The following is a 22,434-nucleotide window of genomic DNA, read 5'->3' as shown; positions in this document are numbered from 1 at the left end:
GTAATGATTAGACATACTGCGTAAAAGTACTGCCAGAATCCTGTCACTGCGTATCGATTTTAAGATGTCTATTTTGCTACTGTGTCATTTGGGCTTATGAAACAAAGGTGGAGCTTCTCTGCCTGTCAATCGGCTGTCAGATTTAGTGGCAGGACACTGACTGCCAGGAGCCGGAGCAGATGCACTGTGGGTAGCCCACGACAGCAGACTGACCACAGAAGTTAGTTTGAAAAGGTCCTACAGTGACCGCCCCCCAAAGTGAGCATGCAATCTGTCAGCCAGTCTAAATAAAACTCAAAACTAAACTTCAAACAGAATTCCAGACTTTTATGATGTGCAAGCCAACTTATGATTTGTGAGAAATGTGTTGATTTGGTAAATAAATGTAGTTTCTTCAGGATACTTTCATGAATAAAATAAAATACAAAATGTAATAAAATTAAAATAAATATAATTTAATAAAAATATCAAATAATATAATAAAAACACATCAACAAATAATAATAATAATAATAAATTATCTGGCATGAAACAAAAGCATTAATTTGCTAAATGAGTGTTATTTGTCCAGAATCCTACTGAAATAATTATTTATCTTTAAACAAAGAATCACATGCGCTATTTAAATAAATATGTAACTAGCAAAAATGATGCAGTAATAAATAAAAATGCTAAGTTAAAAACACATTAACTAATAAAAATAAAATAAGACAAAACAAAACATCTTAAAGCACTCTGCATCTTGGGAAAATATTATACACTAAAATGGTTTGAGGACTGGATTTGGGCTTATATAAGAGGTTTTTGGTGTTCCAGGTAATTATAAATTATGTTTCACGTAGATGAGAGTTGCTATGACATAAGACTGCAAAATGCAATTTAACAAAGTTGCGATGTTCCCATTTCTGACAAGTGGGTTCTACCTGATTAATCTGATCTGATGCAGCAGAGAGACGTACCACACCGGCACACAAACATTATTAGTCACGCATGCCGTTCTGAGAGATACCGGAATGGAAAGGCACCCTTGACCTGTCACGAGATGTTTGCACCGTAAAAACTTTGTTCAAGTTTTGCAAGCTGTCAGCAAGCCATTAGCTGAACTAGCCAGTTTATTGCTGAAATAGTTTTATGTGAGGATGGATAGGATTAATTGCATCAGCCTGTCCCGATTCTTGTGCTGCCTTCAAGTTTTTCTGGGACGACACACAAACTCAAACGTATTCATTACAATTCCATGTGCATTCAAATTACTTGGCTGTGAATAAAATTGAAACGAGCAATTTTAAAGAGGGGTTTTTTTCATGTACAGACAAAAAAAAAGAAAAAAAGAAAAATGTGCACATCTCAATTCTGTTAAAAGGTTTCACCCCCGGCTCTTAATGTAGGTTTTTTTTTCCTTCTGGAGCATGAGTGAAGGATGGATCTCAAATTTACAGTCATTGTTGGAAAGGGTTCCAATACACACAAATGCAGGAAACCAACAAAATTGTGGGACCTGAAGGATTTGTCTTAAGAACAGCAGGCAGTTTACTTGTGAACTACTATCGCTAAAAAATTCTAATAATAAAAATTCAGATAATAACACAGTATTAAGAAACAACAGCATGTAATATTTTCAACAGGGTCATTTTCTAAATTCAGCTATTATTTTCTCTTGTGGATTATAGGCAAACATCTTTTATTTGATCAGTGCTAAATAAACAATAATACGCAGTTTGCATTATCCTTCTTATTTTGGTAAAATAATTAGCATTTGGCAGATTCTGAAAGGGGCACATAAACCTTTTTGAACTCAACTGTGTGTATATTAGGCTACATAATCTATACAATTATTAAATCATGGATATGGTCTAGAGACTGAAGTTAAAACCCAACCAAAACACACAAAACAAAAATAAAACCACAAAAAAGTCAGTAAATAAATCATTTGATACTTGCATGCATTGACGAGTGAAAAAAAAATTAAAAATAAGCCACATTTAGAAATGGAGAACCAGAAAACAAAACAGGCTACTTAAAAATGAATCACAATAAACAGCAAGTAAGTATATATGCATGTAAAATAAATTAATACTTCATATCTAATACAGTTATTTTATTCCAGTCAAATGAAATACTGTAGATTTCACAAACCGATTCTCTGCACTGTTGTGGGTTAAAAACACTTGTAAAATCGTTTGCGAACTTTAAAAATACCAAGAGCTAAAACGTAAATTTCTAGCAAAAAAGCACACCTGTCTCCTTAACACACCTGAAATCCCCTGGAGCTCATTGTGTAAAACATCTGTCACACATACGAGATCAACTGCGATGAAGCACAGACTCGTGGGAATGGTGCAGAGGAAACATGGTGTCAGTGAGTCGCAGCGGTGACAGGGAAAGTTAGAGCAGTTTGTCAACATCCAGTGATTCGCTATGAAGAAATCAGAATAAACGGCTACATTCAGACACCTTTCAAGTAACATTTCAATTACAACGTCGAGCCGACTATCAAACGCGCTCTGGAACGCATACAAACATGCATTTAATGATGGCTTTGCTCAGTTCCAGCTGAGGGGTTTTTTACTGGCCTTGTCGGACACAGCCGATGTTGGTGGATAAGTGTGTATAACCTCAATTAAAGCATGCTCTAAGTGTCTGACAACAGCTAATATTCCTCTTCCAGCAGCGGGCCGAATTGATGTTCCTTCATTCGTCACCCCGCAGAAAAAGCAATCATGCTGTTGTCTCGCTCTGCTTAGGAGCTGGGAAGCGCTGCCTCCAGTTGCTCATTAGCATGCATCGCTAACACCCCCTGTCCTCAAGATACCGTAGCATCTTCACTGCATTCACCCAACCTCCCGTCTCCTAACAACGTTTAAACCCCTGCTTTAATATGCCGAGGAATCTGCTCTAATATACTTGCTCTAAAGGTGTCTTGAGGACGGTTAAGCATTAAAACACAGCGCGGTTATTGTTTGTCCCTGTAGATTTGCCCCCTCATCTATGCCTGCTTGTTTGCAGAACTCGGTTTGAACAGAAAGCCTCCGTTCTGTCGGCCCTCCTGTTAGAGGTTCGACTCGCAAAGCTTTATGAAAACAGCCAGCTGTGTTACGAGATCTGAGAGTCTTTAAAATGGGTATTTTTGAAATATCTGTGGTACATTTTGTAAATTCGCCATTCGTGTTACATGGAAAATTGATTTGCAGACATTAAATAAGACCTGGATTGATTGGCACGCTGAAGCAGTAGAGTCAAGATATTTCAGAATAGTGGAATAGCTTTCCTCTAATGTTTAAGCTACAAATGTTTGCTTAGAGGTTTAAATCCAGAGATAGCATCACTATGCGACTTGCTATTGCCCGTCAAATATAATCATGAAAAATGAATGGAAAGTATTTGAGAAACGAACAGGAAACATTAGGAGGGAAGAAACTGAGTTTAAAGTAATATTCCATTTGTTAACATTAGATAAGTATCACAAATTGACAATCTTTTTACTATTATACTATACTGGACTATACTATACTATACTATACTATACCATTTAGTCTTTATACTATTAAAACAATTGTAAATGATTCATTGTCAATATTATTTATTTTTTATAGATTATATTTACACTACCATTTAAAATTATGTGAAATTTAAGAAATCTATACTTACCAATTTTGATATTAGTAGATCAGTGAAAAAATCTAAGTACTGTTTTTAATTTTATTATACATTTTAAGTCTATTTATTTTTTGATGGTACTGATACTCTCTCTCTCTCTCTCTCTCTCTCTCTCTCTCTCTCTATATATATATATATATATATATATATATATATATATATATATATATATTAGTATCTTATCAATACTAAAAATAGTTGTGCTGCTTAATATGTACCAATTACAGATATACATATATTTTTTGGATTATCTGATGAAGAAAAATTTCAAATCAGCATTATGTGGGTTTTGTTCACATTTTGAATGGTAGTGTATTACAATTACAAGTATTACAAGTTAAATTTGACATTTTAACGTTTTTATTTACTTCTATTTTATAAACAGAACTTTATTATATGTTATATAATTCATAGTACATTAAACACTGTTCATTTATACTTGAAACATTAAAAATAATTTGCTTTTAAATTTAGATGACAACCAGTGTATTAACCTTAAAGATAAAGGTGGGGCCCAGAATTTTGCAGTACACCAGTGATTAAACACAAACGGCATGCTGTTCGCCAGTACTCATTCATACATACTCATCCAGTCCAGCAATAAAAAAGGAGGCACTCAAAGAAAGCGTACCTCTCTATCGAGCTGATGGGGTGCTATCACAGTGACAATGTCGCTCTCTCCGGGTCGATGTAGAACATATTGGGCGAAGGTTTATCGGGCAGCTGTCTCACAATGATGTAGCGTAGTACAGCGTTGTCCGTGTTGGTATCGTCCGCGTCGTAAGCCGTCATGGTCATCACTGTAGTGCCTGCCAAAAACAGTTGCAAAACAATAAGTTATAATGGAGACAAATGGGCAGGATGCTACTCGGTTTGGTGCCAACTATATCCTTAAGGTTTTATCTGTACACCGACACCACTTGTATTGCCATTTTTCATTAAACCGCACAGCCGAACGGAACTGTAATCGATCGCGCTGGGTGAGCTGAGCAAGAAAAAAACGACAAACTTTGAATGAGGCTTCAGGGCAGAAAATACAAAAGAGCAAAAGTCTACTTCTAAGAAGCCGTGTTACGATTCTCTCAGCGCATCCGAGTTTTATATTGTACTGCATCTAAAATAAGGATGCCGTTCTTGGCAGATGAACTGTAATCCCAGTCAATCCTTGACATATCAGCTCGCCTCCTCTCTCAGACGTGGCCTCCGGAATGAGCAGCGGCTCGACGGCATCCGGAGAGAGGCCCATATCACAGTTCAAGCGACGCCGTTCATCTATTTCATTTTCCCTCCGTCTCATCTGAATGTGCTCAGGCGCAAAAGTGGGCCGCAAATGGAGCCAGAACCTCTCAAAGTCACAGTGACCAGACAGTGACATGAAGCTAAGTCATATCTATCTCCTGAAGTTAATGGCCTCTATCAGTGACGTTAACCTCCGATCAGCCTTTACGAGAGCTCTCGCACTGTACGGCATAAATCCAGCAGACACTAAAAAGGAGAAGAAGAAAAAAATGGGGGGAAACGCGCAGACATCCTCAAATAGGAATATTAGCATCTTAAAGTAAATGAGTAAAAGGCAATTATAAGTAATTAAGGGAGAAGTGAGTATCTGCACGGGGAAAGAGACGGTGGTTAAGCAGTACACCTCTAATGATTAATTACACATGCTGGAGCGCATAGCGGGGCTCTCTCCTGACACCGCTAGTCAGAGCGAGCGGTTCCACTTCACTGTTCGGTTACACCAAGTTATACGACCTCCGTGTTCGCAGAAACACACACTGACACACATACGAGTGAGCGCACAGCATGAATGTACGCGCACACAGCCACACGCAACCTTTTTCTACCTCTCATTCGCATATAGAAAGACAAGCACCCAGATAATAGCACTCATACTGCGCTTTATGAAGAGCATCCTAGCACTGAATTTAAGTTTGAAAACCTTGTTATTTGCTGTATGGTTTTATTCTTGTTTTTTCAAATCTAAAAAGGCTTTAGACAAGCGAATTAATTGGATACACTTAATTCAAAACAAAATATGTATACAGGCTTACTGACCCAAAATAAATTAGATGGATGGATGGATGGATGGATGGATGGATGGATGGATGGATAGATCATTTATTATTTATTTATAATTACCAAAATTGACTCCCAACAGACAGACAGAAAGATAGATAGATGAATGGATGGATTTTTGCTTTCCTCAACTGGAAGTCACTTTGGATAAAAGTATCTGCTAAATGTATATGTAAATGTAAATGCAGATGTGGATGGTAAGACGGTAAAAATAGATAAAAAATAAAAAGAAGAGCATCTCTGATGTCTTTTTATTAGAGCTCGGTTAAATCAATGACTGTTAATCCTGTCAAAATGAATCTTTCTGTCAAAAGAAAACAACTTTAGTACTATTCCTTTTCTAAGACATCTCAGTTAAAGCTTATTTCCACGTCAGTGAAAACTAGTCTTGTCCATTTTGTTTATGTGGAGAATGCATTCATAATCAAGAAAATTTCACAACTGAACAAACATCTGTGAAAGAATAGCACAATCAACCTTAATCACCACAAGACCCCTTGATTCTGAATCTCCGTTCAATCCGGTTCCCGTAGTTCTATTAACCTGTTCTCTTCCTGCACCCTCATAAAGATCAAAAAGCTATGAGGTATTTAGCGCTCATCAATATGAACCATGACAAAAGCCATCAGCTCCCATCAGCACACACATAAATCAACAAGCAGATCTAATTGGCTGATGGGAAGGGCCAGAAAGTGAATGCAAATCACTGCTACGCAATTATGAGGTAATTATGTCAAAGCTGAGCCCAATTCAGGAGCTATTGTCTTCCTTTATGAAGTCCATACTCTCCTCTGTGCCAAGCCGGAATCAATGTTAACTACATTGGAAGGTTTAATGGGAGGACCTGAAATGGCTAGACTTGAATCTGCGGGTCTCCATTACTGTATTATCAACTCTGTTCATCTAATTGGGGCTATGGGATCAGTCAGAGCGAAGACTTTTTCTTTCTGGCTCTTTCTTTCTCCCTTTTAATTCCACCATCTTGTCACACTGAACAAGAGGCGGAACATTGAAATGAATAATGTCTCATAAAATGCCTGACTTGAGCGGTTAATTTGATATCAGGCTCGGTGTCTAACTCTGCATTAACTAGGGCTGAAAACACTCATTGGCATACTGAAGTAAGTCAACAGGCAAGTAGATGTGCTGCATGGACTTGCACTATATAAATTGTATAAATGTTATATATATATATATATATATATATATATATATATATATATATATATATATATATATATAAAAACATTAACACACAATATATATAACAGTGTGTGTGTGTATACAAGGATGATTTCACACACTGATATAAATAATATAATAGTGAAGAGTTATATTGTTAGAAATGATATCTTTCCTGAAGAATTCTGATCTTTTGAATGCTTTATTCATCAAAGAACGTGTGTGTTTTAAATACAAAAAATATTAAATATTTATTATTTGACTAAGTCATCAATCTGTGAAAAAGTAACTCTATAAAAAATTATAATTTAAACCTATTTTAAACCTAATTCAGACTTCCTGTGGCTACACCTTATCTGTTGCACATACTGTTCTTGTCTTCTTATCCTGTTGCTCTCTGATATAGCAGAAGAATGTGATGTTTGGAAGATCAAGGCATTTCAGTGGGCATCTCTGCCTTCTGACAACAGCTGAAGCCCGGCGGGTGCCAATCACAGAGCCCCACTCCAGAACCGAAGGCAGTAGTGTACCATCCAAAACCGTGGGCTCCTCCACAGGGTGCCTTCCACTTCGACATGGCCCCAGCTGCTTAAAATCAAGCGAGGGCTAAAAAGCTGGGCCCTTCAGCTTTTGTGGAGGAGAGGTTTTACATAATAATAATTCAAAATGTGTCACGCTATTAAAAGGGCATATTTATATCCTGATAATGACAGTTCGGGCCAAGATTCACAGAAATCAGACCATTTTTCCTTCTTTCTAAACCCGTTTTTCTTCTTTTTCTTTTTCTTTTTTTTTATACACACACACACTTACACGGATGGGATCCACAAAAACTTTGTTTTTACATAAATGTGCTTTTCAGGATTTTTTTCTATTAATTTATTTAGCATAAATTTCATTTGTATAGTGTATGGGCCAAAATAAAAACAAAATCTTCAAAATGCTTTCATTTTTATATAAACTATTCATTTAAAAATATTACTTCTATTGGAAAGTATGTGGATGGTAGCATTATATATGAGGGTAAAATAAATTATTTAGCACTTTTTTTTAAAGCACATATTCAGGTGCATAAATCTCAGTGGTGTAGAGAACAATACCATCCCATCACAGTACGCTTGATTCCTGACAACCTACCAGAGAACAGCAAATCACATTCAGTGCTAATTTTGCAGGAACAATTGCATTTTAACAGTTTCATAATCTGTTTAGGTGTTAAAACAATGCATGTGCAAAAAAAAAACACCACTAACAGAAACAATCCATATTCAATCCACCTATCTGTTTTCAGTTATACAGCACTGTACAAAGAGAGTTAAAAAGAAAGTAAGGGCTACAGTGTGCTAACACAAGGCCGGTGTCACACGTGGCACATCCTCTATTATAGACATCCAGGGAAATCAATATGACTTCAGGATCTCATTCACACCGGGGAAGCCAGCGCACTGTGTGATGGGCTTTATAATAGGAAAGAACGGGGGGAAAGATTGAGACAGGATGAAATAATGATGGAGCAGGTGTGTGTGAGCGAGTGATCGGACTAGATACCAGGATGAGAGCGAGAAAGAGGAAGGGCGAGAGGTCCGCAGGGAAAACAGACAATGAAGCTGCTGGACAAGGGATCACGGCGCTATCTTTGGACTTCGGCTAAGTTTATAGTGTGCAAATAATGAGGCTAATCTTCTCTCCGAAATCTACCAAATTACTTTTTTGGTTCAGGAATGGACGGAGATTTATTCGAAGGACACGTTTGAAACTTTGCGGCACATAAATTGGTGTGAGACTTCAAAAAGCACAAAATTCTAAATAGTGTGGCTTTTTATAGACCATCTCTGCTACATAGCAACAGAAAAGCACAAAGCGCTATTACCCTTCATTTTTGGGAGGTAATTCAATACATCTAGCGGTTCTGGAGAAAGATAAATGGACTACAGTGTGGAATGGAGCACAGCGGTGAAATCCACTGCCTTCTTGCCCTGAAAGACCCAGCTTGCCTATTCTCCCTTGGTTAAAGGCACTCAAGTGAAATTCAGCGGTCTGTCTAAAAGAAGTCCGCAGGCATAGTCCGGCTATTTGACGTTCCCATTGTTTCATTACACCGTGGCGAGTAAGCACCATTTTTATGAAAACCCCTGAACTGCTGGCCATTCTGCAATTTGCTCATTCCCTCAAAGTGAAGTCCCAAAGCAGAAACATGCTGTATAAGGAAAAAACACTTGAAACTTGGCGTTCACACTTGTTTTGTAAACTGCTGCACCTAAGTTGACGGAGAACATATAAAAGTTTTTGTTTAATAGTTTTTTAGTTACATATTGACTGCTCAACAAGTACCTAGGTTAACACTCTTCAAAAAAACTAAATTTCTTTCGATATTTACTCACCCTAATGTCAATTCAAATCTGAATGACGTTACTTCTGTCTTTCGCATTGATATTCGATATTTTGGAGTCCTTTTCATTCAACTATGACTCATAGGGCCCTACTTTAATGAATCCACTTTTGCTATTTCAACAACAGGCGCAAAAGGGGTGGTACCTACTTAATTAGTCATGGGTGTGTTTTGGGCACGGCATGCAATAAACCAATCAGAGTCTCATCTCCTGTTCCCTTTAAACAAAATGCTGCACCATTGACTTTAGACCAGATTTATATATAATGACTGGGTCACTCATTGCGTTTTAAACTGCAGACAGGAAGTGTTCGATCCACCATCTTGCTATTCCCTACTGGCAGAGAGCACCACTGTCACCCAATTTGACGTGAATCAGTCACAAAAGATAAATTTTTATGTTATGTGTATGTAAATAAATTTTTACTTCAGATGTTATCAGCAATGTTTATGGTCTTTTTGGGCATGATAAACAATACATTTAAATAGTTTAGGTGGGTCTGTCTGCTGCACACTGCCGACAAAGGCACTGATTCAACACAATATATAGCTTATTTCTTCATGAGTGTGATTATTCAGGAATTATTCAACCTGAATGTGTCGGTATCAAAAATTTATTTGAATATACAATTAATAATACAATAGCTTCTGTTGCTCAATGTTGTACTGAAATGAAAAGCTTACCATGCATCATCCTGAAATAAAGCGTCATGCTTGTACTGCATGTTGTCAGTTATTTCTCTAAATAAATTATTTTTAATGTCCTGAAAATGATTTCAGGCTCTCTAAGATAGCGCAAATGCATTTACTAGCATTACTGTCCTACTTTTTAATAAGCAGGGGAAATTCTCCACTTTAAAAAATAACCATTTACATGCCTATAGGGTGTCTGCATTATAAGAATGTACAGGGATACTTTGGATTTAAAAACACTGACTTGTTAGGTGATGTTTTCATTAATTTGAAATGTATGGGAGCAATGGGAAATACCAAAATGACGGCATGGCGGCTTCACTTTCATGATGTCCTGAGCAATCCAGTTCTCTATTATAGATCAGTGCTTTAGACCAGGTTTTAGTATGGTCAATGGCGTAATCGTTTTCAGTTGCCTCAAAACACCAAGGTGCAAACAATGTGCCTGAACAGTGTGTTTTCAGACCAGACCAACTGGATGTGAAAATGATAACTGTCGGGCTGAAACTAGCAAAAAACACTTTACAACATTTTACCAAAATGAATTACATGGCAAACAGAAGCTCAAGTGTGCAATTGTTTGACTTAAGAGAACTAATGATGGTTATTTTTGTGCATCAAACACATATTTCAGCTTCAGTTATAATGGTCATCAGGGAAATTTCTGGCTTCAAAAAAATTCCCTCCCCTAAAAATACTGCTTTGTGCTCATATTAAGAAAGTCATATACATATGGGATAGCGTGAGGCTGTAATGGATGGAGGATCTCTTAAAGGGCTATATTTTTTTGTGTTCCACTGTGCTGCATTTTAATTGTTGCTATGCAATAGATTTTACCTCTGCCAAAATAATAATAATAAAAAAGTAATCTATGAAGTATACTGAAATCTTCTGGAGACATATGATAGCTTTGTGTGAGAAAGAGTATTGGAAATAGTTCAGTCTTTAACTAATCAGTCACAAGGGATGGTTCGGTTCTCGCAATAAAATGGTAGTGATTTGTGGAAATCACAGTCACTAATCAATTAGTGAACAGGATCAACCAGTACTTTGAAATGATTCATATAAAAAAAGATAGATTCATTACCAAAGAAAGTTCCTGAAATTAAATTCTCTGACTCAATGTTCCATTTCTTGAGCTAATAGCTCCCTAGAGGGAAAGATTTGCTGTGACCGACAAAAAGTTTCTTTATTTAAAGCCAAAGCATGGTTTCAGAAGACTTATAAAGCCATATGGACTACTTTTATGACACTTTTTTTTGTTATTGCATTTAAAAGGAGTGTTTGAAGATTCTTTAAATCTTTCAACCTTTTTAAGAGTGTTAAAAAATAGCATGCAGGTTTAGAATGACATGACAGTGAGATTTGTTATGACAGTGAATAAAAAGCGAAAGGGATTTTTTTAATGAACTCTTCCTATAAGTAGACAACACTCAGCCATTTAATTAGAAGTGATTCATTTGTCAGATCCCAAAGGAAACCAAAGTGTGTAAAACCTCCACTTTTTGAGAACATTATTGACGGATTACATAAAAGGTGAACATCAGGTAAAAGGCTAATAATGGACTGCCTACACTTGTGTGTAAAGTATACAACAAGTGCTCATCAAGCCATAATCATAATCATTTCCACAAATCCCTACCATTCTATTGTGAGAACCTAACCTGCTTTGTGACTGATACACGTATAACTTCTCAGAACTGAAGCTAAAACTATTCAGGAGGTAAAAATTGAGGCTTAAAATGAAAGAATCAATCTCATTTCAACAAGATTGAGCGTCACAATGCCCCGCTATGCAACCTTTTGTTATAAAATAACACCAGTGATTTTACATTGGACGTCAAGCGGCGACCCAACACAGTACCAAAATTGACTTTCAAAACTAAGAAAAATGTCTTAAAATCAAATCCTTAACTTGCACTTCCACATTTTTTTTATGTTTCATTAAGCCTCAGAGCTCTGGTAGCACACATAAAATCCCACAACGCACACGGGCAAGTAAACACAGAAATGTAATCTGTGTGTCCGGTTTGATCCCAGGCCTGCAGTGGAAAGTGCTGCAGCATAAAGCCACACATCATTCTCTCATCTCATCCTTGTCGCCAGCTTCTCCATTACAGATATGAAAGAAGAAAGCAAGAGGTAGCACTTATTAACACGATCTATGTGTGTGTGTGTGTGTGTGTGTGTGTGTGTGTGAGTGAGTGAGACGAGTGAGAGAGGCTGAGAAAGCAAATGACAGAGAAAGATAAAAGAATGCAAGGGTGTCTGGAAAAGAAAGAAATAAAAGCAAACAGAAATTGTGCGATCAACACCTGAAGTGGTGCTTATTAAAAGTAGCATGTCTTTTAATGAGACACATATGTAGCATAACAATGGCCACAAACACTGCAAAATAGTTTTGATACACTGCAAACACTGTTTTAATAGCGATAACCGCATGTGTTTGCTGAAGTAAATCCTCTAATACAGTAATACATTCTATATGCACCACTAGTTTCCAGTGCAGCAACTTTAAAAGCACATTAACACATAATGTTAAAATACTTCAACTACAATAAAAGAGCGTCTTTTGTAACAAAATTATAAAGGGACAATATGTAAATAAAATAAAATGCATGCATTTAAAAATGCTGGGTTATTTATATATATATATATATATATATATATATATATATATATATATATATATATATATATATATATTATTTTTATATTTTTTTATTTTTTTAAACCTAAGTGCTGGGTTCAGCCTGTTGGATAATTTTTAATAAAATAATATTAATTATAATGTAATATAATGTAATATACTATATGATATAATATACACTACTGTAAAAGTTTGGAATCATTAAGATTTTTAGTATTTTAGAAAGATTTCTCTTATTCTCACCAAGGCTGCATTTATATGGTCAGATCTAGTAAACCCATTTTTCAACATTGCTAATAATAAAAAAAAAATTCCCCCAAAAAATAAATAAATAAATATATCCTACAACAACTAAAATATTGCATTTGCTGAGAAGGTTCTTCACAATTTTCTAAACAGCTGAACTTTCACGCATATAAAAAACATGAACTGTTGCTGATTGACCTTACTAGTTGAAGGCAAGGACATCGGTCACAGGAACAATGGTGGCAGCTGTCATCCCTTCCTATTAACGACGCAGTGTGTATTATATTTCTATTAAGCACCCCTACATAATATGTTCCAGTAATGCAAACGAAGCCGATGTGTTGGACGAATATACGTACATGCAATGCAAATGGAATGAATGAATATCATCAAATGGAATTGTGTTCAATTAGATAACAAATTTGTTTGTGCCTGTGCTTGTATATCTGAGGGGGAGTGCAAGAGTATGTTTGCAGTCATGTTCAGATGAAAAAAATCTAATTAACACCTCTGTGGGGGCTTTCTGCATTAGCTAACTGTTTCACAGTGTATCCGTAAAGCAGCAGGAATCCGTTTGGATCCTGGCAGTGCGCAGCATATGTACGGTTTAATGCGTGCATTGCTGCAGCTAAAACATAATGTGTGTCTTACTATGGCTGCGCTCATCAAACCAGAACGGCAGTCCTCAGCGGGACGGAATTAATGTTTAAGGAGACATCAAGCTCGGATGAAATGACATTTTGCTCAGTCATCGATTCTTGTTGCAATGCAAACAAACATCTCCGATTGTATAATTCAGGTTTAATGTTTTCCTGACTTAACATGAACCTAAACTTCCTAATGCAATTCAATACAGGCCAAGAGATAGTGAAGTAAACTGTGCCACGGTTTACTTAAATTGTCCTCTAGACTCTAAACAAATTAAATGGCATTTCAAGATGTCTGCTCTGACATTAAAAACAGCATCTATAACGTGACGATAATGAGTGAGTGACTGAATAAGCAAGACAATTTCAAAATGTTATTTTGGTCCCTAGAGTAGGGAACACTTATACATTGGTAACTAACTTTTCCCCTTAATTTGCTGCTTATTAATAGTTAGTGAGGTAGTTGGTAAGGTATTGGGTAGGTAGGGATATAGAATAAGGTCATGCATTCTGTGCTTAATTACTACTAATAAACGGCTAACATTCTCAAAATATGCATAATAAGACATTTTTTTACATTTTTAGAAAACAATAGTAAAATTTGTTATAATTAGCCATTATCAAATAGAACATTTAATAATGCATAACCTTTAGTAAACATGCACATATCACACCTGAAAACGTACATTATTTAATTTTACCTGACATGTGGGCCATTAAATTTGAAGCGAAAAGAAAAACAAAAATCACACAATTTCTCATGTACATCATCTCTCAGTCACAGGCAGATAAAGATATGATGAAGCCCGTCTGTCACCTGACAAAATTATCTGCTAGACTAATTCAACAAAAATGAAAATTTACCAATCTTAGTTTCCCTTGACTTCCATCGTACAGACAGATAAATAAAAATACAAGTCACTGTCAAAACTGGTTATCAGCATTCTTCGAAAAATCTTTCTCCGTTGAATCATTCTTTGTTGATGTTCAGCAGAAGAAATCAGTGCATTTAGATTCGTAACTACTGTAAATGATAGGTGGACTTTGCCTTTAGGGATGATTATCTTGCTTGCTTCTTTCTACTGACCCACTGCTTCCAACAGAAGCTGTAATAGTGGATGGTCTCTGACACCTCATCAGTGGTGTGTGGTCACACACTGTCTTCTACAGCCTGACAGCAGGCAGACGCCTTATGACACCTTTCTGACAAACACTCACACAATCGACCAAAAGGTAACACTTAACACTGACAGCAGCATGCATGCTAACACAAGCACACGTGGGGAACTCATTGAACACAGACCGAAGACTGCAGCAAATAGACCACAGCATGCGAAGACACAGCTGAAATTATTCTTTCACAGAATCCACTATGCCCCTGGCCGAAAAGCGCCTGGGGATATTATTTTTCCTTTTTTACAGAACAAAAATTGCTCTCCGTTTCCCTTTGTGAACTTAAAAGTCAAAGTCTTTCCCCACAGCGTCCAAAGAAACTCAAAGGGAAAATAAATAATAATCTCTGTCAACATCAGGGCTGTCGAAACTCTAAAGACGGAGTCTTTGACAAAAAATAAAAAATAAAAATCTTGCTTTCTGTACGAGAACACTTCATAGATTCATGAGACCATGGTCATTTACATGTCAGAGGCTTTTAGAACCTCGCCGCTTTAGGACAAAACCGCAGAGAATTACTGGGCCTGTCAACACTGAATTGATCCTTGCACTGGAGGCATGTAAAACAAGACAGAACAAAGTTACTGAAATCCCAGATCTTTACCCGATGCGTCACCCTCCAAAACTGTTTACAGAAAGCTTGACAGCTCAGGGTCAGAACCCGTCCGCCCCGGTTACTTCCTGTCGGCTGAGACCCCAGTGATGAACTGCCTCCTCTGGGGCCCGTTCTATAAAATTTGCTGTCTGTGTGGCTTAAAGAGCTCAGATGTACTTCAGGTCCCAGGGCTCATGGAGCTGTCTAAATGAACCTCTGGTGGCCCAGTGAGCTTTGAGGTGATGTCTCAGGACACATAGGATGGCACTGAGGATTGGTTGCAAAGCTGCTTCACCTGGATCTGAAACTGATCCTGAAGAAAACTACATTTGCAGTGATGTAGTTTTAGCTTCTGACAACATATGGACATCCCTTTGCAAGTAAAGACAGAGCACTACCAAAATAAATCAGACAGAATTTATGTGACTTGCAATCTTCAAAAGTAAAAAAAAAAAAAAAAATAAATTATTATTTTTATTTATCAGTGATGCATTAAACTCATCAGTAAAGACATTTAAATGTCAGAAAATGTGCTGTTATCGAAAATCTTTACAAAAAAAATATGCTAAAAATTTGTAAAGGATATTAGATTTTAGTAGGATGCAGCTAAATTTTTTTTTCTCGTAAATACTGGAATATCTACAATATTAAATAAGCAGATTCTTGATTATTTTATTTTATTAATTTATTTGTAAAGTGGAAACAATGGCTGTGACAGCAATGTGAGGGGGAAAAACTCAGAATTAATTCAATCTGTTCACAATCTATGATATACTTAAAAAAAAAAAAAAAAGTACTAAGTAGTCTTCTTGCTCTGCAACAAGTCCATTAATCTACTAAGGGATGTGGCAGAACTTTTCTTTAGTCTCAAAGACTAATTAATCATTCTGGTCTGTATCAGCAGACAGATTAAATCACAAACTGCTGCTTGTCCTCCGCTGTGGTTTAAAGTCTATATAGTGATTTCAATCAGTTAATAGGAAAAAAACATCACTTTGAAATTCTAAAAGCCCTCTTTAATGTTTCAAAAATCTCTTGCTTCTTTGTCTACAAGAAGATTAGTTGTCAATCTAGCAAAGGAAAATGATAATAACATACTTTAACTGCAATAAAATCTTTGTTTGCAATGTCCAGCACACATCTCTTCCTGTCCATCAAAACTGACAACTTTGCACCACCTTTCCAATGATTTTCCATAACATGCAGTAGTCTGCTGATAAGTCAAGCATTAAAATTCAGTAGAAGGAGAAGACGGTCTCTACACGATGACAGTCGATGAATACATAGGCACGCCAAGCCATGATTTGTGTATGAGAATTGAAGATCTAACAGAAAAAGCTGCTTTGAAGTGCCATGTTCTCTTGTTGAGGAAGATAGTAGAATTTAAAATGGTTCCATCACCATAGCCATGTGATGAGCTACACTTTACCTGATAACACCCTGAGCACGGGTGTTTTATACAGGCTCCAACAACACACAACAGGCAGAAGCAGAAGTGGACAAAATGAATTTCCTGAAACAACCACGCAATCTTTCCTTGTTCTAATACAGCTTTGAGCTCTTTTGGTGAACTGTGTTTCACAAGACTCATACCCGAGAGCTTTGCATTGCAACCGAAATGCTGTACAGGGTGAACTACTGAGCAAGTTTACTACTATCAGAATAGCTGATTGGATGGATATTTGATGTGGTCAAAGCAAAGTTAAGTCTTTATGAATTGATAATCTGCTTCTATAATAATAACTGGTTTGAAATTAAATGAAAGTTGGTGTTTTGCTACCACTAGTTTTCATTTCAACTGAAAACTGCACTGTATAGGTACAATTGAAGGTATTGTGTTGATGAAAAATTAAGTACAGGTATGTTTTGCAATGAGCCTGCATGGGTTAAAATCTACCTGGTCTCATGGCATAAACATACCTTGGTGCATTTTTTAAAGGGACACAAAATATGTACCAATAAGTACATATCACTAGTTTCCAAAAGAAATGAACACTAGAGGCAGTAAAACTTTTATACACCTTTTATTCCTTTTGCCACAAAATGTAGTTTTGATTAATAAAGCGTAATTTACTCACAATTACTTGAAGAATAACATGTTATGACTTCAAAACATTATTAATATGTTGGGATATATCTAAAAACTGTTGCCTTTGAATGTTCGCATCACACAAATCTAGCTTCATATCTATGGGATTTCACAGATGGTAAGTTTGTTCAGTAGTTCACGAAGCACATGACGTATTTGAGAGGCGGTTTGAATCCTATGTAACTACGACAAACTAGTTCAAATTTGCATAAAAGGTAGCTGAAATGGCATTGTTGCATCAACAAATGCCTTTTTATCTCAGTTTTGCATTTGTTAAGTTTAGTCAGGTTTAGGGTTGGATTTGGTGTATGGCATATTTACAACACGCATTAACTTTTAGCGACAGTCCCCGGATATTTAATATTCCGAACTGTCACAATACATATGTGAAGTAAAAAACAACAACATGGCACATATAGGAACTTAATAAAAATACCAGGGTTCACATATTGACATTTCCCTTTGAAACTGTGGCGAAACGTGCATTAAGGTACGTAAAATCTATGTTACACAAAAAATTATTTTTATGAGACCAGGTTGGTTAAAATAGGCTACATATACACACATAGTGAGTTAAAAAAAGATGTGCAGTCATGTGACCAGACCGGTTCGAATGGCAGAAGAGACAGGAAGACATGTGTCATATGTGCATGTGTGAGTGTTCAGCGTCTCCACTCGGCTCAAGCTATACGAAGAGACAGTAGCTGATGGTGCAAAACTGACGGGCCTTTCAACGCAACATCTGCTAGGGAGCTAAACATCATTAAGGCAACTCGCATGGATCTGACATCCTTGCAGTATTTTCTGCTGTGATGGACGGCAGCCAGGCAAAAGGACAGTCGAAAACAATACAAAGAGCTCTGAATTTGACATTTCAAGTCCCAAACATTTGCATTTAGGAAAATGCCACTCAAATCTAAAGCAATAGATACAAACAGGTTTAGCTGAATGGATTTCTTGGGGGCAACCTTATGCAACATTTTGGCATTTAAAATGGCTTTTTATTTAACTGAACATGAGCTGTATGCAATGCATTTTCATCAATAAGAAAAACACAATGCTTTTCTTCCTGGGTCTGAATCAATTCAAAAGAAGTGGGTCCTTTCAACAGACACGACTATTAATTATTGGGGACGGTCCATCTATTTCACAAGACTGCAAATTAAACAGAAAACCTATTAGCTTGTGTTTGTTAAAAAATACTAGAAGCAATCAATAGACCAAAGATATGAGAAAAGAGATGAAAACAGAAAATGAGGAAACCAGGTATGGAAGGAGAGAAACCGATGAACGTCAAGAAAAAAAAAACAGATAAAAAGACTCTTGGGGAAGAAAAGGGAGAAACAGGAAGGTGTTGATGAACAGAGTTTAAGGCAGGTGGTGCTAAATGAGATATGCAAAAAAAAAAGGAAGGAGGAAAAAACTGAGAGGAGGAATTTGATTAAGGACGTAAAACATGCAAAAGCAGAGGAAACTGTGTTTATCTCAATCGCATCCTCTAAGCGTACACCAGGCGACGAGTGCCTCGGGTCAGTAATTGAGAAACCAATATGGTTCCTTAGAGATCCGACGCCTAGCATTCAGTAACATTCTCATATCTCACAACGAGTGCGGTCCAACTTACATTTAAGATTGCATTCTACCTGCAAGCTAGAAATTTGCAGAGACATTTCTTTTATGAGAAAAAAGGGGGGAAAACTCATTAACATGAAGCCGTGGGATGAAGTATTTAATTTTGGAAAGTGAACAGAAAACTTGGCGAACAACATGCTAAAACTCTGCCGTCAATCAACACAATCTCTTAATCGAACACTATGAGGTAAACCGGGGTTATACACATTGTTTACTTTCTTTTAGATCTTATAATTGCAAATACGTCAAAAGCAAAATGCATCTTCATTATAGCGCAGTTTTTAGCAATATTCAGTGATATTATATACTGTGTAATTTACCATGTAACTACAGCCTTTAGTCCTTACTTGACAATGAGTCTTGTGTGAAGCAAATGCTCTCACACAAAAAATTTGTTCGTATAATTGGTACGAGCTCACTCACAACAATGTTTTTATAGGGTATGCTTAAGGATGGTCATTTGTACAAATCCCAATGAATTTGCCACCTCAGAAAATACATACAATTTTCCACAAATTGATATGATACGAAAATGAATTTACACACACATATGCAGTATGCATAATATGCATATATATATATTCAGAAGTCTGTGTACTGTCAAATTTAATCTTAATGTATCCTTTATACAAGTTGAATAGACTAATTTAATAGTGATTTAAATGCACATTTTGTCATTTTGTAGCTTTACAGGCCACGGTATGATTTCACTGTAGGTAAAAAAACACCCTGAACATCTCCTGCTTTTTTTGACGGGTGAGTAAATGTTTTTTTTTTCAGGTGAACTACTCCTTTAAGCTGCTGGGTTTGTATGATTAGAGTGTTTTCAGAGGAGACCTGGGAAGTCTAAGAAGAAGTAGTCTTGCAGTTATTGCCTCTGAAGCTTAGCTTAAATCTTATTGCTTCCACTGTCATAAGGTCTCAGCTTTGTCCCTCAAACACGATGCACGATGTAGTTTCCTCTGATAGCAATGCAAATGCTGAATATAAATGAAATGTTATTTTCTAGTCGAGTTCCTATGGAGAGTAAGAAACTGTTGTATTTCCTCTTGCACTACATACAAGGACAGACAGCTCGTACATACATTAAAGATGTGCACTTGATGAATACAAAATGGACTGAGGCATCAACATAAATGAGGCACAAGGCTGAAATAAACAGTTATCGCTCCACATTTCTCCCCATGCCTGTTGAGCTATTGGCTTTATTGTGACTCTCAAAGGAGAAATGACTATGTTTTACATGAAAGTCATCTTCCGCTCTGGTTTACAGCCTACGGCAAGTCATGAAGTCCACACAACTCCAGCTGAGAGACAAAAAGCAGCCTGTACGACTTTATCAGAAACCGTTTGATGGAAACCTAGTGCGCTTCTATAATGAATGTCTTTACGATGCTTCCAACTCACTCTGTAAATCCATATCACAAATATGCACAAACAGACACCATCTTCGCTTTTACATTTTTGTTTTTCAAAACTGTGCAATAGAAGAACCAATGTAAAATACGGAACGTTTTTTATTCTTTGGCTCTATAGAAAACCACTCGTAATGATGGCTCACATCACCGCTTCCAAACCTCAGTATTTCTTAAGAAGATACCTTAGTTGTATATACCACACAAACAGCTCTTGTGCAATCGTATATAAATTTCTTTTATTTATTTATTTATTTATTTATTTTATTTCCAAATGAATTCAACATAGGGTCTTTAACAAAAGTAATGTAATTTATAGTGCAACTTATATCTCGTAGAAGCCTAACCAACATTTAATTACACCTATTACGAATACACTATCTTTTACACAACTTTTAATGAAAAGGCATGACTTGCAGGTAACAGGCTTGCAATCGAAAGTACCCCTGGAGTATATGAACATTGTTTTGTAATGACTTAACCAATACATTAATCTCAACCTACACTCTTAGAAATAAAGGTGCTTAAAAGGTTCTAAACAGTGGCGCCACAGAAGAACTATTCAGTCAAAGGTTTTTTAAAGAGCCATCTCTTTCTTACCTTATTACAATCTGGAGAACTTCTTTCGCCACAAGGAACCTTTTTGTGAAACACAAAGGTTTTTCTTCATGGAACCATTTAGACAAAAAAAGACTATTTTATGTAATTGTGAAGTACCTTTACTTTTAAGAGTGTAAATGCAAGAAATTTGATCCATAAATTCATATAACTAAGGCACAATATTTGCTTTTTTTTCTAAGAAGATTCCATTCTTTGTTGAAATCTAGATCTGTTTACAGGTGGTATTAACATCTCTATCAGGTAATCCAATCACATGCTTTATTATTCCATACTGATGTAGCGAGTAGACATCAGTGTCTGACCTAAATAATACCTTTTTCATCAATGACTTCCTATTGTCATTTGATTAATGTTGGAGGTGAATACTATGTATAAAAAGCTCTATACAGCACAAAAAAAGAACTACCGAAGAAATAATATATATATATGCACACTTGTTTGACAAACACTGCACCAAGGGTTATATAAGGATAACTGGGACATTTTTTCCAGTCATTTCAAAGGCTAAAATGGAGAAAATGTAACTTAATTCACCTTACATTACAAGGAGCATGTTATTGATGTAACACTCTAGCATCATCATACATGAATAGATAATGATGATTCTTCTGTGGTGAGAGGATACTGTGTCCTTTAAAGACCCTTTCTTTTCCTCACAAAAGTGATGTATAGATTGTGAAACAGAACAGCATCAGATTTGAGTGGTCATTATTAATTGAAGAGCTCTTGAACCCCCTTGATAGACGTCCTCTTATGCAAAGCCCCCAACTAGCCTTCCCACACATCACAGCTCTTAAAAGTTTGTGCCACAAACTTGGATATCCATACAAACAAGGAACAAAGCAAAATAACAGCTTGTCAGGTCTCTCTGACAACAGATGCCATAGAAACAAGGTCTAATGTGACAATGCCATATTAGTAGCCTCATAAAAATCTATAATACAAGCAACTGAACACTCTCTGATCTTGAACGTTGCTGCTTTGATGTAAAATAAATTTGGGGGTTTTTGAAAGACAGCATCTTCATGGCTTTATTGTGAATTCAATAACATCCAATACGGAAGAAAACAATTTTCACTCACCGTAAATGGCAGGATAGCAGAAGAAAACTTTCATTCAAACTGTTTTCAATTTTTCAAAACACTCTCAGAAAAGAACAAATCGGTCATCATTTTATTAAAAAAAAAGAAAACTTTAGCAGCCTCTATGCCTTTCTCTCGTACAACATGCAACAATTTCTCCCCTACTGATGCAATCAGCAGAAAGACTAAAATGCACAGAAAAGTGGGGCAGGGCTTTGTATTCTTGCTAACACGGCATTTGGAGGATTGGTAAAAAATGTTTTTTTGTTGTGTCTGCGCATCTCACA

The 22,434-nt window shown here is 36.4% G+C and overlaps 1 protein-coding gene across 1 annotated transcript in view; it reads right to left on the bottom strand.

Annotated features, from left to right (window-relative positions):
- Positions 1–22,434, bottom strand: part of cdh13 (cadherin 13, H-cadherin (heart)) — a 262,775-nt gene that overhangs the window by 88,748 nt on the left and 151,593 nt on the right. The window contains 2 exon segments of the mRNA XM_043216624.1: positions 4,289–4,332; positions 4,335–4,466. Coding sequence (XP_043072559.1) covers positions 4,289–4,332; positions 4,335–4,466 — 176 coding nt within the window.

This window comes from Puntigrus tetrazona, chromosome 18 (genome assembly GCF_018831695.1).
Source record: "Puntigrus tetrazona isolate hp1 chromosome 18, ASM1883169v1, whole genome shotgun sequence".
In the NCBI taxonomy this organism is placed as follows: domain Eukaryota; kingdom Metazoa; phylum Chordata; class Actinopteri; order Cypriniformes; family Cyprinidae; genus Puntigrus; species Puntigrus tetrazona.
Note: the sequence above shows the minus strand (reverse complement) of the source record. Positions and strands in the feature narration are given on the sequence as shown.